The sequence below is a fragment of the Pyrus communis genome, chromosome 12, assembly GCF_041283825.1.
Source record: "Pyrus communis isolate YQ-2024b chromosome 12, ASM4128382v1, whole genome shotgun sequence".
In the NCBI taxonomy this organism is placed as follows: domain Eukaryota; kingdom Viridiplantae; phylum Streptophyta; class Magnoliopsida; order Rosales; family Rosaceae; genus Pyrus; species Pyrus communis.
In genome coordinates this window covers 5,268,260-5,281,544 of record NC_142576.1, presented here as the reverse complement: position 1 = coordinate 5,281,544, position 13,285 = coordinate 5,268,260, and the positions used below count along the sequence as shown (strand labels likewise).

Below are 13,285 nucleotides of genomic sequence, written 5' to 3'. Positions count from 1 at the left end.
GTAATCCCTAGTCCCACGTTGCGATCATCATCCATCACTTCTGCAGCCCCAATCCTGTCAACATTGCAATTGTCTCAAAAGTTGACAACTTTCCTGTCAATGGTAACATTAAATCTTCAAAGTGAAAACCGGAGCATATCTAAGCCTTCATCAGCAACGAGTCTTCTACGACACCGCTGGACATATACTATCGTCACTTTACAAACGAAGATATAGTAGGGAAATTTTTATCACAAATAGCACGTGACGTTTTAATAAGTCTATTATCTCTGCTTATAGTACTGTGCTGCACTATCTTATTCATTTGTGTACTTATATATTCTCTGCACATAAAAGATGGCAAGTTTTCAGAGGGGATAGCACAAAATCTAGTGAAACAAACTAGATATTTTCTTGGCAAATAAAACAGCCGAATTTAGAAAGTTGGTCTGCAAGTTCTTGTGACATATACGCTGGTGACTCAACCATCCTTGCCCAAATTTATAGTAGTTATGAAACCATTGATAGTACCATAGCAGGTTGTTCATCTGGAACTGCAACTTCTTAATGGTATTAGAGCAACTTGTATCACGTGTGAAGGCCAACAAACATACGTGCTTCACGTTACCCCGTTTGTGTTGTTCACATATTTGTTAGAGAAGGATGTGTTAGGCTTGAAAATTTGTCACACGTGAGGGAGCATGTTAAGCGTATCAATTCTAATTCAGAGAAGGGAGGGATCTTCCATGTCATTTAAGTAATTGGACTGCTCTTCATATTGCCAATTGATTTTATGGTGGAACCTCAACTTCCTTCAATTATCAATTAAAATGTTATTATCGATATCATTCAAGAAAGGGGTGTGCTATCCACACATCTCTTTTTACTTCTCACACACCTTTTTAATTTTCGACCATTGGATCGAATGAATTAAAAATAAAAAATAAAGGATAGAAATTAATAAGGGATGTGTGAAAAGTAAAAATGGGTATGTGCATATCACAACCCCTAAAGAAAATCATTCATATGCCATATAAATATCATTTTTTTGTGGTGGATTGTTTTCGTGTTAGGGTCTTCCTCTTCCAAGAAGTCACTACTACAATATTAGCTTTAAGTGTCAATGATGGTGGTGGTTAATAAGTCATTATGTTGGATAAAAGATATCCGACACATCATTTAGTTAGTGTCGGATAAAAGTGAATTTATGTAGAATATAACCGACAGGAATTCCTGTCGGATTAAACCGACATAAAATTATTATAACCGCCAGTATTTGTGAATTCTTTTTTTAAAATATTTTTTTATAGATTTTGACGGTTTTGAAGTTAATGGTGGTGGTTATAACCTACAGAAATTGACTATTTTATTATTTTAGTATTTTGGCGATTATTTTTTTAGTATTATGGCGGCTATAACCGATAGAAATTGCCTATTTTATTGTTTTTACACCAAAAGTTTTTCAGTTTGTTGTTCATTTAGATTTCTTTCTCTTCTTCATCTTCAATCCTCAATCTTCAATCCTTTTCTTCTCTTCATCTTCAATCTTTTTGTTCTCTTCATCTCACAGTAAGTTTTTCATTTCTTTTGCTTCCATACTTTTTATCTTCTATTTCTTTCTTCATCAAGCACTTCATCTTTTTCTTCTCTTCATCTCACAGTAAGTTTTTCATTTCTTTTGCTTCCATGCGTTTCATCTTCTATTTCTTTCTTCATCAAGCACTTCGTGGCTTATTTTTATTTTCTGATTTGATTTTGCAGGGGTTTTATTTAGTTTGCTGACTACGTAAAGAGTAGATTGACAACAGAATTTCTTCAAAAGTTCATGTTTTATTACTGAACTTCTTGATGTTTAAATTGTTTGTTTAACACACAAGATTATTTATTTAGAGATTTTAATTTAATTAGTAAGAAAAATTAGGAATATTTGTGTTCCATTAGTTTATTTTATTTACTTAAATTGTTATGAAGAAATTGAGATAAATATTATTTGTCAATATTTATGTTAAATTGACAATATTTAATATACCATAAATTGGTAATATTTAGTAATACAAGTATGTATTATGTTAATTAATTAAGTATGTATTATGTTAATTAATTAAATATTTCACTCTAATTGCTATGAGGATATACAAAACTTAAATTTAATAAATAATCAAGAGTGTAGATAAACGTATTTTTGTTAACCTTTTATTGTTTTTGTAATTTGTTTTACTGTGATAGGTGTTGGAAATTAAATTTCAATTGTGATAGTTTGAGGTTGATAGATAGGGATTAAAATTTATAATAGTTATGCCTACATGATAGGGATTGAAAGATTGTAGGCATCTTAGTTTCAACGTAATATTTACTCTCGTACAATGGTAAAACATGGAAAATAGCTGGTTGACAATATCGCGAAATTTGGAATTGTATACATATGTAATTAATTTGTTTTTGGATCAAGCACTTGCAAATGGTGCTAGCCCCGATAAGTTTGGATGTCCTTACAAAAGATGTTGTAATCGATATACTCTTGTTAGAAAAACTATTGTCGAACATCTTGTGTTGTATGATATGGATAAAGATTACAAAAATGCTTCGTGCTGACATCATGGGAACCTTTCATTGGAGAGCAAAATATGGGGATTGGAGAAGAAGGTGTTGGGCCATCTACTGAAACAGGAGATTGGTTGACTGGTATTCATGATGTTCTTAATGATGTATTTGTCCAACCATTAATGGAAGAATGTGTTGGGTCGTCTACTGAGCCCCTTTCTGAGGAAAAAGCGTCCGGAAAAGGTCGAGACTTTTTTTAAGTTGCTTGAAGAGGCATATCAAGATTTGTGGCCAGGTTGTAAGGGATTTAACAAATTGGAAGCGGTTGTAAGATTGTATCAAATCAAGTGTTTAGCAAGACTGTCGGACGAGATCTTCACCACGTTACTCAAGTTAATTAAAAAAATGTTGCTTGATAGAGATTGTTTGCCTAAATCTTGTTATAAGGCAAAAAAAAAAAACTTATAAATGACTTGGGTCTGACGTATGTGAAGATTGATGTGTGTCCCAATAATTGCATGATCTATTGGAAAGACACTGCAAAGTTGACTGCATGCTCAGTTTGTGGTGAATTAAGATATAAAAATGTCAATGAAGAAGATGGCTCTAGAAAAAAAAAATAGTAGCTAAGGTTATGGGGTATTTTCCTTTAAAACCACGATTGCAGCGGTTGTATATGTCGAAGCATACGACTGAACATATAAGGTGGCATGCAACTGAATGCCCTAAGGATGGGTTTATGAGACATCTTTCAGATTCTCCAACATGGAAGCATTTAGATAATTTATATCCGGAGTTTGGATCAGAAATTCGAAATGTCCGATTAAGGTTGGCCAGTGATGGATTTAATCATTTTGGAAAAATGAGGCAGGACCATAGCACATGGCCTGTGGTGCTTTCAATTTACAATTTACCGCCCTGGATGTGTATGAAGTAACTGAATTTGTTCTTGTTGTCTCTATTAATACCAGGATCGCGCAGTCCCAGTAAAGAGATTGATGTGTACATGCATCCATTGATTGATGAGTTGAATGAGTTGTGGGAGGTGGGCATTCCTACTTATGATGCGTATTCCAACCAAAATTTTACAATGAAGGCTATCGTCTTATGGACTATAAGTGATTTTCTGGCTTATGGAATGTTATCAGGATGGAGTACACATGGATATAAAGCATGTCCACATTGCATGCATGATAAAGAATCTATTTACTTGCCGGCGAGTCATAAGATTTGCTATTTGGGGCATCGACGCTTTCTTCCTATTAATCATAGGTTTGGAAGGCAAACCACATCTTTTAATGGTCAGCGACAGCATAGTAGTGCACTAAGCAGTGGACTGGTTTATAATGTCTTGAAGAACTTTGTACTTTGAGATTTACTTTTGGAAAACCAAAGAAAGATGCTTCGGTTGGGCAATGCAGAAAACGAACTGAGAGCAGTACAAGTAGTAGGAGTCAGTGGAAGAAGAAATCTATTTTTTATGAACTACCTTATTGGAGGCATCTGTTGATTTGACACAATCATGATGTTATGCATATTGAAAAAAAATATATGTGACAATGTAGTGGGACCATTGTTAGATATAGATAAAAAATCCAAGGATGGATTGGCTGCACGTTCAGATCTTGAAATCTTGAACATAAGACATGGACAACATCCACATAGGGAAGGAAATAGAACATTTCGACCTCCAACATTGTTCACGTTGAAAAGAGAAGAAAAAACTGCATTTTGTGAGGTGTTGTCTACTATTCGGGTTCTCGATGGATATTCATCAAATTTATCGCAATGTGTGCATGTGAATGAACAAAAAATACATGGATTGAAAAGCCACAATTGCCATGTTTTAATGCAGCAGCTACTCTTGCTTGCAATACGTGCAATTTTGCCTAAATATGTTACTATGATATTATTAGAGTTGAGTGCAATTTTCAGACAATTGTGTAGCAAGGAGTCGGAGGAAGGTTTCAAGCAATTGAATTCAAGAATTGCCTTGACATTATGTCAATTGGAGAAGATATTCCCGTTACATTTTTTGATGTAATGATGCACCTCCTAGTTCACTTGGCAGATGAAGCAGCTATTGCAGGGCCTGTTCAATATAGATAGATGTATCCAATTGAACGGTAATTAACAAATCTTTATAAAATGTGTTAATTTATAATGATAATTTTTATTAGTAATTATAATAATTTGTGTTTTGTATTATAATTATAGGTATTTGCAAACACTGAAGCGTTATATTCGTAATAAGGGTCATCCTGAAACTTTTATTGCTGAAGAATATTTGGTGGATGAGTGCTTGTCCTTTTGTTCCATGTATCTTAGAGATGTCGAGTCTTGTCGCACTCGTAGAGGTCGAAATGAAGATGGTATTGGACGTGGAGTATCTAGCGGGTTATCAATTTTTTACTCTAAAGGATGTTATATGGGTTCAGGAGAAAATGTGGAGCTCGAGTTAAATGTTCTTGATCAGTGCCACATATACATTCTAAATAATTGTGATGAGGTCAACCCATATAGAAGGTAAGAACATCTAGTCATACGTCTTAATGTTTTATCAATTTTCTTTATTTTGAAAAATTAGTTAAGCATATTTGGACCTGATTGGCTAGGCAACATGAGGAATTCTTGAAAAATCAACATCGTTGAGCAAGGCGGATTGTGCGACAAATCAAGGAGCTAAGCAAGAAGGAATTTCCAGAATGGTTCAAGCAACATGTGAGTTAATATAACAATCACATTATTACTTTTTTATTTTATTTTATTTTATTTTTTACATTTTAATTATGACGTGTTTATATTTGTCGTGTCAACTTTTATCCATTTACTTATTACATATTAATTCAAGATGTCATGCTAATGACATCTTGATATCTGAAGACTTGCGTTGGCTAGCCAATTATCCTAGTAGGGTTGTGATGAAATATAAAAGTCACATTATTCATGGGTTCAAATTTCGTACAAAATCTGTGAACGATAAGCATAAGAATCAAAATTGTGGTGTCTTTGTACCTACAAATGTCCCTGGTGCAATTGGGCAAGTGAATTGTTATGGTAGAGTCATAGACATGTTTGAGGTAAAATATTGTGGCCCTATCGAAGCAGGAGACAGAGGTCAAGCTGTGATGTTGTTTAAGTGCGAATGGGTTAATAGTGAAAGTCCAAGAGGTATGAAGACCGATCAATATGGATTTACTTTAGTAAACTTCAATCGATTGGGATTTAAAGAGGATCCTTTCATATTAGCTTCACAAGCATTACAAGCATTTTATGTGGAGGACACAATTGAAAAAGATTGGCATGTTGTTGTTCAAACGCAGCCAAGAGATTTGTTTGACATATTGGAGGATAATGATGCACTTGATGATTATGCCTTACCTGATTTGGATGATCGTGTACTTGACAATGAAAATTTGCATACAAGGGTTGGCGTGGAAGAGACTCCTTTTCACGAAGTATTACTGTTACCTACCCAGTTCCCTGATGTTGTCAATGCCGACGATGATCTAACAGAAGATGAAATGGAATAGTTTTATTATTTACTTTATGCTTTTTAAGTATTAGTTAGACTATATTTCAATTTGTGTGGTGACTTTTACTTAAAATATTTTAGTTTGTGTGATAAAATTTAAAAATGTTATTTAAAAACACATGGTTTAATTTTTTTTTTTTTTTTTTCACTCATGGCCCTGTTGTATATAACCGACATGAACAAAACAAAATTTTGGGTGGGATATTTCCCATGACTTGGATTCAAAAAAATTAAAGGCGCACAAAAACCGATGGAGGAAAATTTTGTGGTGGTTTTTAGAAATTTTTGTTAGTTACAACCAACACAAACCTGACATGCATATTAAATAGGCGGGCACTTTTCAGTCAGGTTGTCAAATATAACCGACACCATTTACTTTATTGTTGGTCATAATCGACACTATTCTGACATCTATAAATGTACCGTTCTGACATATATAAATGCATTGTACTGACAGAAACATAAAAGCTCTGTCGGATTTTAATTTCATGGCGGATATAACCGACAACATTTATTACCCTCAACTACTTCCCATTTTTACTTCAGTCGTTCCTCTTTTCTTTCCCATTTTCACTTCAGTCGTTCTCGTCTTTCCCATTTCCACTCCTTCCCATTCTCACTTCCAACCATTTTTACTCCTACCCATTTTCACTTCTACCCATTTTTACTCCTCTTCCCTTTTCTATGGATGAACAAAATGAACGTAGGACCCGCGGAGCTGCTATTCCGAAGTGGAAAGAGAGACAACTTTGTCTATTTGATTCGACAGGGAAATGTGTTAGTGAAAATGCCATTGAATTTTCGAAATTGATAGCCTCGGAGGTTAAGGCTCCAAGACATATTCCATTGAAGAGGGATTGGCGCTTGGTTCCTAAAAATGATAAGGAAGTTTTGTGGGAAAGAATTAAAGTATATATTTTCGTTTTGTACATCTATATTTCAGGACTATATTTTGGATTTGTACTAACATGTTTATTTTTATGAATATAGGGGAATATCATTTTTCTTGATGAAGACCGTGACATAATGCCATTGATTCATAACATGACTCTCCATGTTGCGGATCATGCTTACAAGGAATACTGTAATGGTTTAAAAGCAGAGTATTACACCCAAAGACAAGAGCATGAGTGCTCAAAACCTCCCCCTGGTGTGGATGGTGGTCAGTGGGCCGAGATGTTAGCGTATTGGGATAATCCTAAAACAAAGGTAAAAAATTAATGATTTGGTATTTGGTATTTGGTATTGAAATATGTTTGTCTTATAAGGTTTTTTTGTACATTTCAGGAGGTGGCAGAGAAAAACAAGTATAATCGGGAGTTAAATACAATGAACCATACAACTGGTCCAAAAACGTTTGCTTGGGTTTGTGAAGAACTTGTATGTGTTGCTAATTTGTAATATATGTAGTGTTTTTTATTTTTGTATTTATAATTTGGGGTTAATATGTATTTGTTGTTCTCTTTTAACATATTTAAAGAAGAACAAGCATGGGAAGGAGCCGGATCCCGTCTCTTTTTTTCGAGCTACCCATACCCGGAAAGATGACTCTTGGATTGATGAATAGTCACAACAGAGAGGGGTAAATGATTTATAACTCTATTCAGATTATGACTATTTGTATTTAATTCTTATTTATCTTTCTATTTGGATTGATGAATCTGTGTTCTAACACATTATTTAAACAATAATATTGCATTTGTTAGAACACATTATTTAAACACAGAATCTGTGTTTTTTAAGAACCTTGTTTCTCTTTCTGTTTGAATTGACGAATTTGTTTTTATGAATCTTATTTATTTATTTTTATAATAATCTTTTATTATTTTGTTTAAATATTATATTGCAAGACATCTATGGAGAGTCAAATTTAGTCAATTATCGAGTCTGGAGAAGAGGACACTTTGAGGTTTGAACATAGATTTATGTTGTGCAGATGGGTTCTGAGACTAGAAATAGGGTTTGAGGTTATGGTCATGGGTGATACCAGAGATGGTGTCATATGCAAGCTCTTCAGGTGCTAGGTCTTCCAGGAAATCATCCAGGGGTGCATTGGCCAAGGTGGTAGTTGAGAACAACGAATTGAGGAGGAGGGAGGAAGAAGCCTCCAGAAAGTTGGCGGTGGTAACAGTTGAGCTTGAGAAATCAAAGGCCTCGCAGCAGCAAACGATGAACCAGCAGATGACGATGCAGCAACAACAAATGTTGATGTTGCTTATTCACAACATCTGTAGCAGCCACCACTCAGCCCTCAGGCATCATAGTATTCGGCCCCCAGTCAGCCACCTGCGCCTGCATATCCCATGAAGCATATGCCTTTTCAGCCGCAGTATCTAATGCCAGTATATCGACCTCAGATGGCTTCTCCTCGTGACTCACATATTTCTCCAGATGTTTTCAATGGTGGACTATCCCTAGGTTTGTTTTCCGGATTGTTGTCGGGTAGTTTTGATAGGGATGTGATGAGGTATTTGGGAGCACATGGAGGATTGGCAGAAGGCTTTAGATCACATGGAGGATCGGCAGAAGGCTTTGGATCACAGAGAGGATCGACAGAAGGCTCTGGAGCACGGGAAGGTTCGGTAGAAGGCTCGGGTTCTATTGAATAGTTTGTTGGTTTTCCTTACGGCTATGTCTGACACTTTATCTACTTCGGACAAATATTTTTTGCCTAGTTATGTATTATGGCGGATTCAGATGACCATATTGTAGGTTAATTTATATTTAACGTCTACTTTATGTGTTATGGCGGATTCAAAAGACATTATTGTAGGTTAATTTATATTTGAATGCATATTATGTTTGTTACGAGCTTTGTTTATTTTATTCACTCATTGATTTTTTTTTTTTTATTTTGACACAAGTTCTGTCGGTTTTAGAGTATTTTCTGTCAGAAAATTAATTTCCTGACGCTGGTAATTCTGTCGCTTATTATATCCGCCACTACATCCATTTTCTGTCGGATTTTGCTTAATATTCGACAGTAATATATGTTTTTTGTTGGTTATTATAGCGACACTAATAAATGATTTTGTAGTAGTGAGTGATTTCTTAAAAAGCAAATAAGTTTTTCAAAGTTCATTTTTTTGTTGGCACATTGTTACTTCGTAATACCAATTCACAAATGTTATAACTTAGTATATATTAAGTTCAAACAAACGTTTGGTTGTTCGAACATCACTCAAGGCTCAAGGAGCCTAGAAAAGACTCTCGAGTGACTATATTTTCTACATTTTTAGTACAAACAATATTCTATACTAAACTGCACAAAGGAGATAGTTGAAACTCGAAACGCATTGAATTAAAGTAACAACGTTAACCACTAGCATAATTCAACACTTGAAACTATCTATTCTAGAAGGCCCGCTTGAGAACTTGGGGGCCATAGACAAGTCTTCAAAGTAGGGTCCTAAAATTCTCTGTGACTCTTTATACGCTGATATGTATAGAAAGAATTCGATAAATACATAAAAAGTCTTTTTCTACATTAAATGTCCTTAAAAAGTAGCAAACACAATAATAATTTCAAACATTAGAAAGTAGCGAATACAATAATAATATCAAACTATAGGACCATTATCATACCAGAGAAAAAAGTTCCGAACAACTGAAAAAGGAAAGCTATAAAAAAAAAATTAAAAAAAATAAAAAGAAAAAAAGAAATGAAGGAAGATAAAATTCTCTTTTCATCACATTTTCAATTTGCAGGCAAGAGTCTAGAATTGATAATTTGAGTGTTTTGTCTATTTGAGAAGGGAACGGATTGTAATAAGCAAGGTTTTTAGAATGACAATTGTTATTGGCAGTCCAAAAATCTCATTTTACACTTCAAACTTTCTATATTTGGAAAAAAAATACACTTGTAAGGAATGTAGAATGAGATTTTTGGAGTGCCAATAATACTTCCCTTTAGAATTTGGTGTTTGTTTCAGGATGCGACAATGGACATAGAGTTTGGTTGTTTAGGGTTTGGTGTTTGGCAATATAGGGAGTGCGACAAGAAAAGTAAATAAGTCTGTTTTTCAAGTTAAAAAAAATAAGTTTGAGTCACATAACGTTTTAACTTTCACATACAAAGCAAGTTTATTGTTTTTCTTCAATTAATCATATAAAACAATTAAACATTGCAAATGCTGAACTCGCCCACTCACTCGAATTAGTTATTGTATCCATACAAAGACTCAAATTGATGGCTTCTCCAGATTTAGGAATCTGGCGGCCGTCTAAGAAGACTACCTTCAAGGGCCGACGCCCTAATACTAGATTAGAAAACATCCACGAACAAAAACGTGCCAATAAACAAAATTCGTTTTCCAAAATTCCCAAATAGCTCCCATAGTACATGGTACAATAAGCCGTCCTCCAATGTTTTATATCTAAGTGCATCTCCAAATGAAATATCAAATATAAAATGTCAAATTTCAATTTGATGGATCACTTGGCAATTTGACATATTATCATTTTTTTTTTTTCCACTCGATATGTTAAAATTTATTGTTTCATTATGTTTTTTTTTTAAACAAAAATAATAAAAGTTTGGTTGGTACTAATTTAAAAATAATACAATAATACTTAAATATGCTAGCATGTAAGGTAAGACAAGTGGAATACCTTTAGAAATACCAAAAACTATATTTGAAGCCAGTTTCAAATTTGACATCTCTTTGTCCATGTAATTTAGCCTTATTTTCTATGTCAATGTTAACATTTTGGTTGGAATAATTAATACGTTATTTGTTAGTGTTATATGTCTATATAGTATTTTTAACATCCCTTTTGAAGATAATCAAGCCTCGAGGTCAAGAGATTCCTTACTAAAGATTATCGCACGCGGTGTCGTAATCTTCCCACCACGCACAGTGACGCGTGATCCACTGTTACTCGGTGCGTCCGTCTTTTCTTAATCGGTCCCCACCGATTAATTCCCGCGCACCATCTCACCGAGTCAACCCATCTCATAATATTCAACTAAACACCATCCGACCCCAGTTTAAATCACGAACTTCTCATCCATCACCAATAAATACCCCAATCCGATCACAACCCTATTCCAAAAACAATCAGAAATATTTCCAAGTCTAATTGATCATCGTTGCTTGAGAGTTTCTCTGACTAATTAATCAACGACATGTCTTATGCTGTACCGGTGCCGGCGGCAGGGCCTAGCGCACAGCCACTGGCGAACCCAGTGACGGTGGTGAGCCCGCAGTTCCTCGCGGCGTATCCGGTGGACCTGGTGATCACGGAGAAGATGATGACCATCAAGGAGGGTGCGTTTACTGTGTCTGATGTCAACGGCAACCTCATGTTCAACATCAAAGGCTCACTTTTCAGCCTTCACGACCGCCGCGTGTTGGTGGACAACGCCGGTAATTCAATCGTCTCTTTCCGACAAAAGGTATCCTACCAGTTATACCACTCCTAATTTTACCATGCATCTTTCTATAATTTCTTACCTTTTCTTCAAATTTTTTTGAAGTTCACATTTTCATTCCAAAAGTGGAAGGAAAAAATCAACTTCGTTGACGGACTTGAACAAATTTCTTACCTTTTTTTTAAAAATAAAAAATCGAAGTTCAACAAGTTTTAAAGTTCAAAATTGTGCCATAATTGACGAATTTGAACAAAATAAAAGCAAACTATGCAATAAAATAAGGAAATTTTAACGAAAAGCTCTTTGTACTATTCACTTTAACGAAAATTTTTTTTTTATACTTAAAAATCAATCATGATACTATTCACTTTACCTTTTATTTTGTCCTTATCGATAAAACTCGAAGTTTTCAAACTCTTTTCATTAGTTTTTCTATAAAATAATTATAGGGACGAAAGTGAAAATTCAAGTAGATTACATAAGTACGATTGTAATTTGGCCTCTTCCGAAGGATAATTCCCAAATTAAGAAGATGAAGTCGCCGGTTGGGTCAGTTCAACCAAGACAAAGGCATGGGAGTCTTTGGACATCTCATAGTAATGCAATAATCAAATCTTAATAATAAGACTTTGACGTTGACTCGTTTTTCTTTTCTTTTGCTAATTGTGGTCAATGAAATTTGTCGTGTTGCACTTAATTTTCTTTTCTTTTGCTAATTTCTGTTAATGAAATGTGTCGTGTTGCACTAACTTACTTATGCATGTTGAATGCGATCAAGTAACACTTTGAGGTGAATACCCATCCGATCGAGTAGGATCAATAGTTCCGCATTTATGAATAACATTTAGCAAAAAAAATGTACATTCAAATAATAGTTAAGAAAATCTTAAAATGATTAAATGAAGTGAATACGATAGATGCGCAAGAAAAGAAAGCTAGGAAATCTAAAGATGGACCCTTTTAATTTGTTGCAAGGATGGAAATTCAAAGTTAAGAAAAGGAAGGAAAATACTTGTTCTTGTTGGATTGCTTATTTTAATCGGATTCTTTTTTGTTGGTTAAGATAATGACGGCTCATAGGAGATGGCAAGTATATAGAGGAGAGAGCTCAGACTCGAAAGATCTACTTTTCAGTGCCAAGAAGGCATCTCTTTTGCAGTTCAAGACTGAATTAGATGTGTTCCTGGCCGGTAACACAAAAGAAGACAACTATGATTTCAAGGTCAAGGGAAGTTGGGGGGAGAGATCTTGCACCATATACACTGGAGACAACACCATCATTGCTCAAGTAAGAATTTTACTAATCATTCATCAATTTAGTGCTCCAATATTGTGTTTGCTTGATTACTGAGGCAGTACAACGATATATTTATATGATGCATATGCATGATTCTAACGTGTGCATGTGTTCTTATTGTTGAATGCAGATGCATAAGAAGCATGACATCAAGAGCGTTTTCTTTGGAAGAGATGCATTTGGAGTGACGGTGTACCCTAATGTCGATTACGCCTTCATAGTCGCTGTTGTGGTCATTCTTCATGAGATTAATATGGACAGAAGTGGGCTAGACTGAAGCTGTGCTTTATTTCTGTTGAATAAATTGATGATGTCTGTTGTAATGACTTTATTTCTGCTGTGGTTTCTATAAACTTGCGAATGTATGATGATTTGGATCTTTACTATTATGTGATCATGAGTTTTCATTACAAATGCGATCATGAGTTTTCATTACAAATGCGATCTGTAACTTGTTTGAGATTATTTGTTTCTTGTTACAACTACGTCGGAATTTTTCAAAATTTTTATGGTAATCAAAATATGTGAGCTTGATCAACCCCATCTGTATGATTCTGAC

At 34.7% G+C, this 13,285-nt stretch overlaps 1 protein-coding gene across 1 annotated transcript; it reads left to right on the top strand.

The window, feature by feature from the left end:
* Positions 1 to 11,052: 11,052 nt before the first annotated feature.
* Positions 11,053 to 13,264, top strand: LOC137745691 (protein LURP-one-related 15-like). The gene is made up of 3 exons (XM_088680702.1): positions 11,053 to 11,453; positions 12,493 to 12,717; positions 12,857 to 13,264. The coding sequence occupies exons 1-3, from the start codon at positions 11,184 to 11,186 to the stop codon at positions 13,001 to 13,003; spliced, it is 642 nt and encodes a 213-aa protein (XP_088536828.1). The 5' UTR covers positions 11,053 to 11,183; the 3' UTR covers positions 13,004 to 13,264.
* The last annotated feature ends 21 nt before the right edge of the window (positions 13,265 to 13,285 follow it).

Bases quoted from the DNA above. Each gene is read 5' to 3' on its own strand.
- LOC137745691 (XM_088680702.1), top strand. From the start codon at position 11,184: ATGTCTTATGCTGTACCGGTGCCGGCGGCAGGGCCTAGCGCACAGCCA. The intron at 11,454-12,492 runs GTATCCTACCAG...TTGTTGGTTAAG, and splicing joins TCGTCTCTTTCCGACAAAAG to ATAATGACGGCTCATAGGAG. The intron at 12,718-12,856 runs GTAAGAATTTTA...TGTTGAATGCAG, and splicing joins ACAACACCATCATTGCTCAA to ATGCATAAGAAGCATGACAT.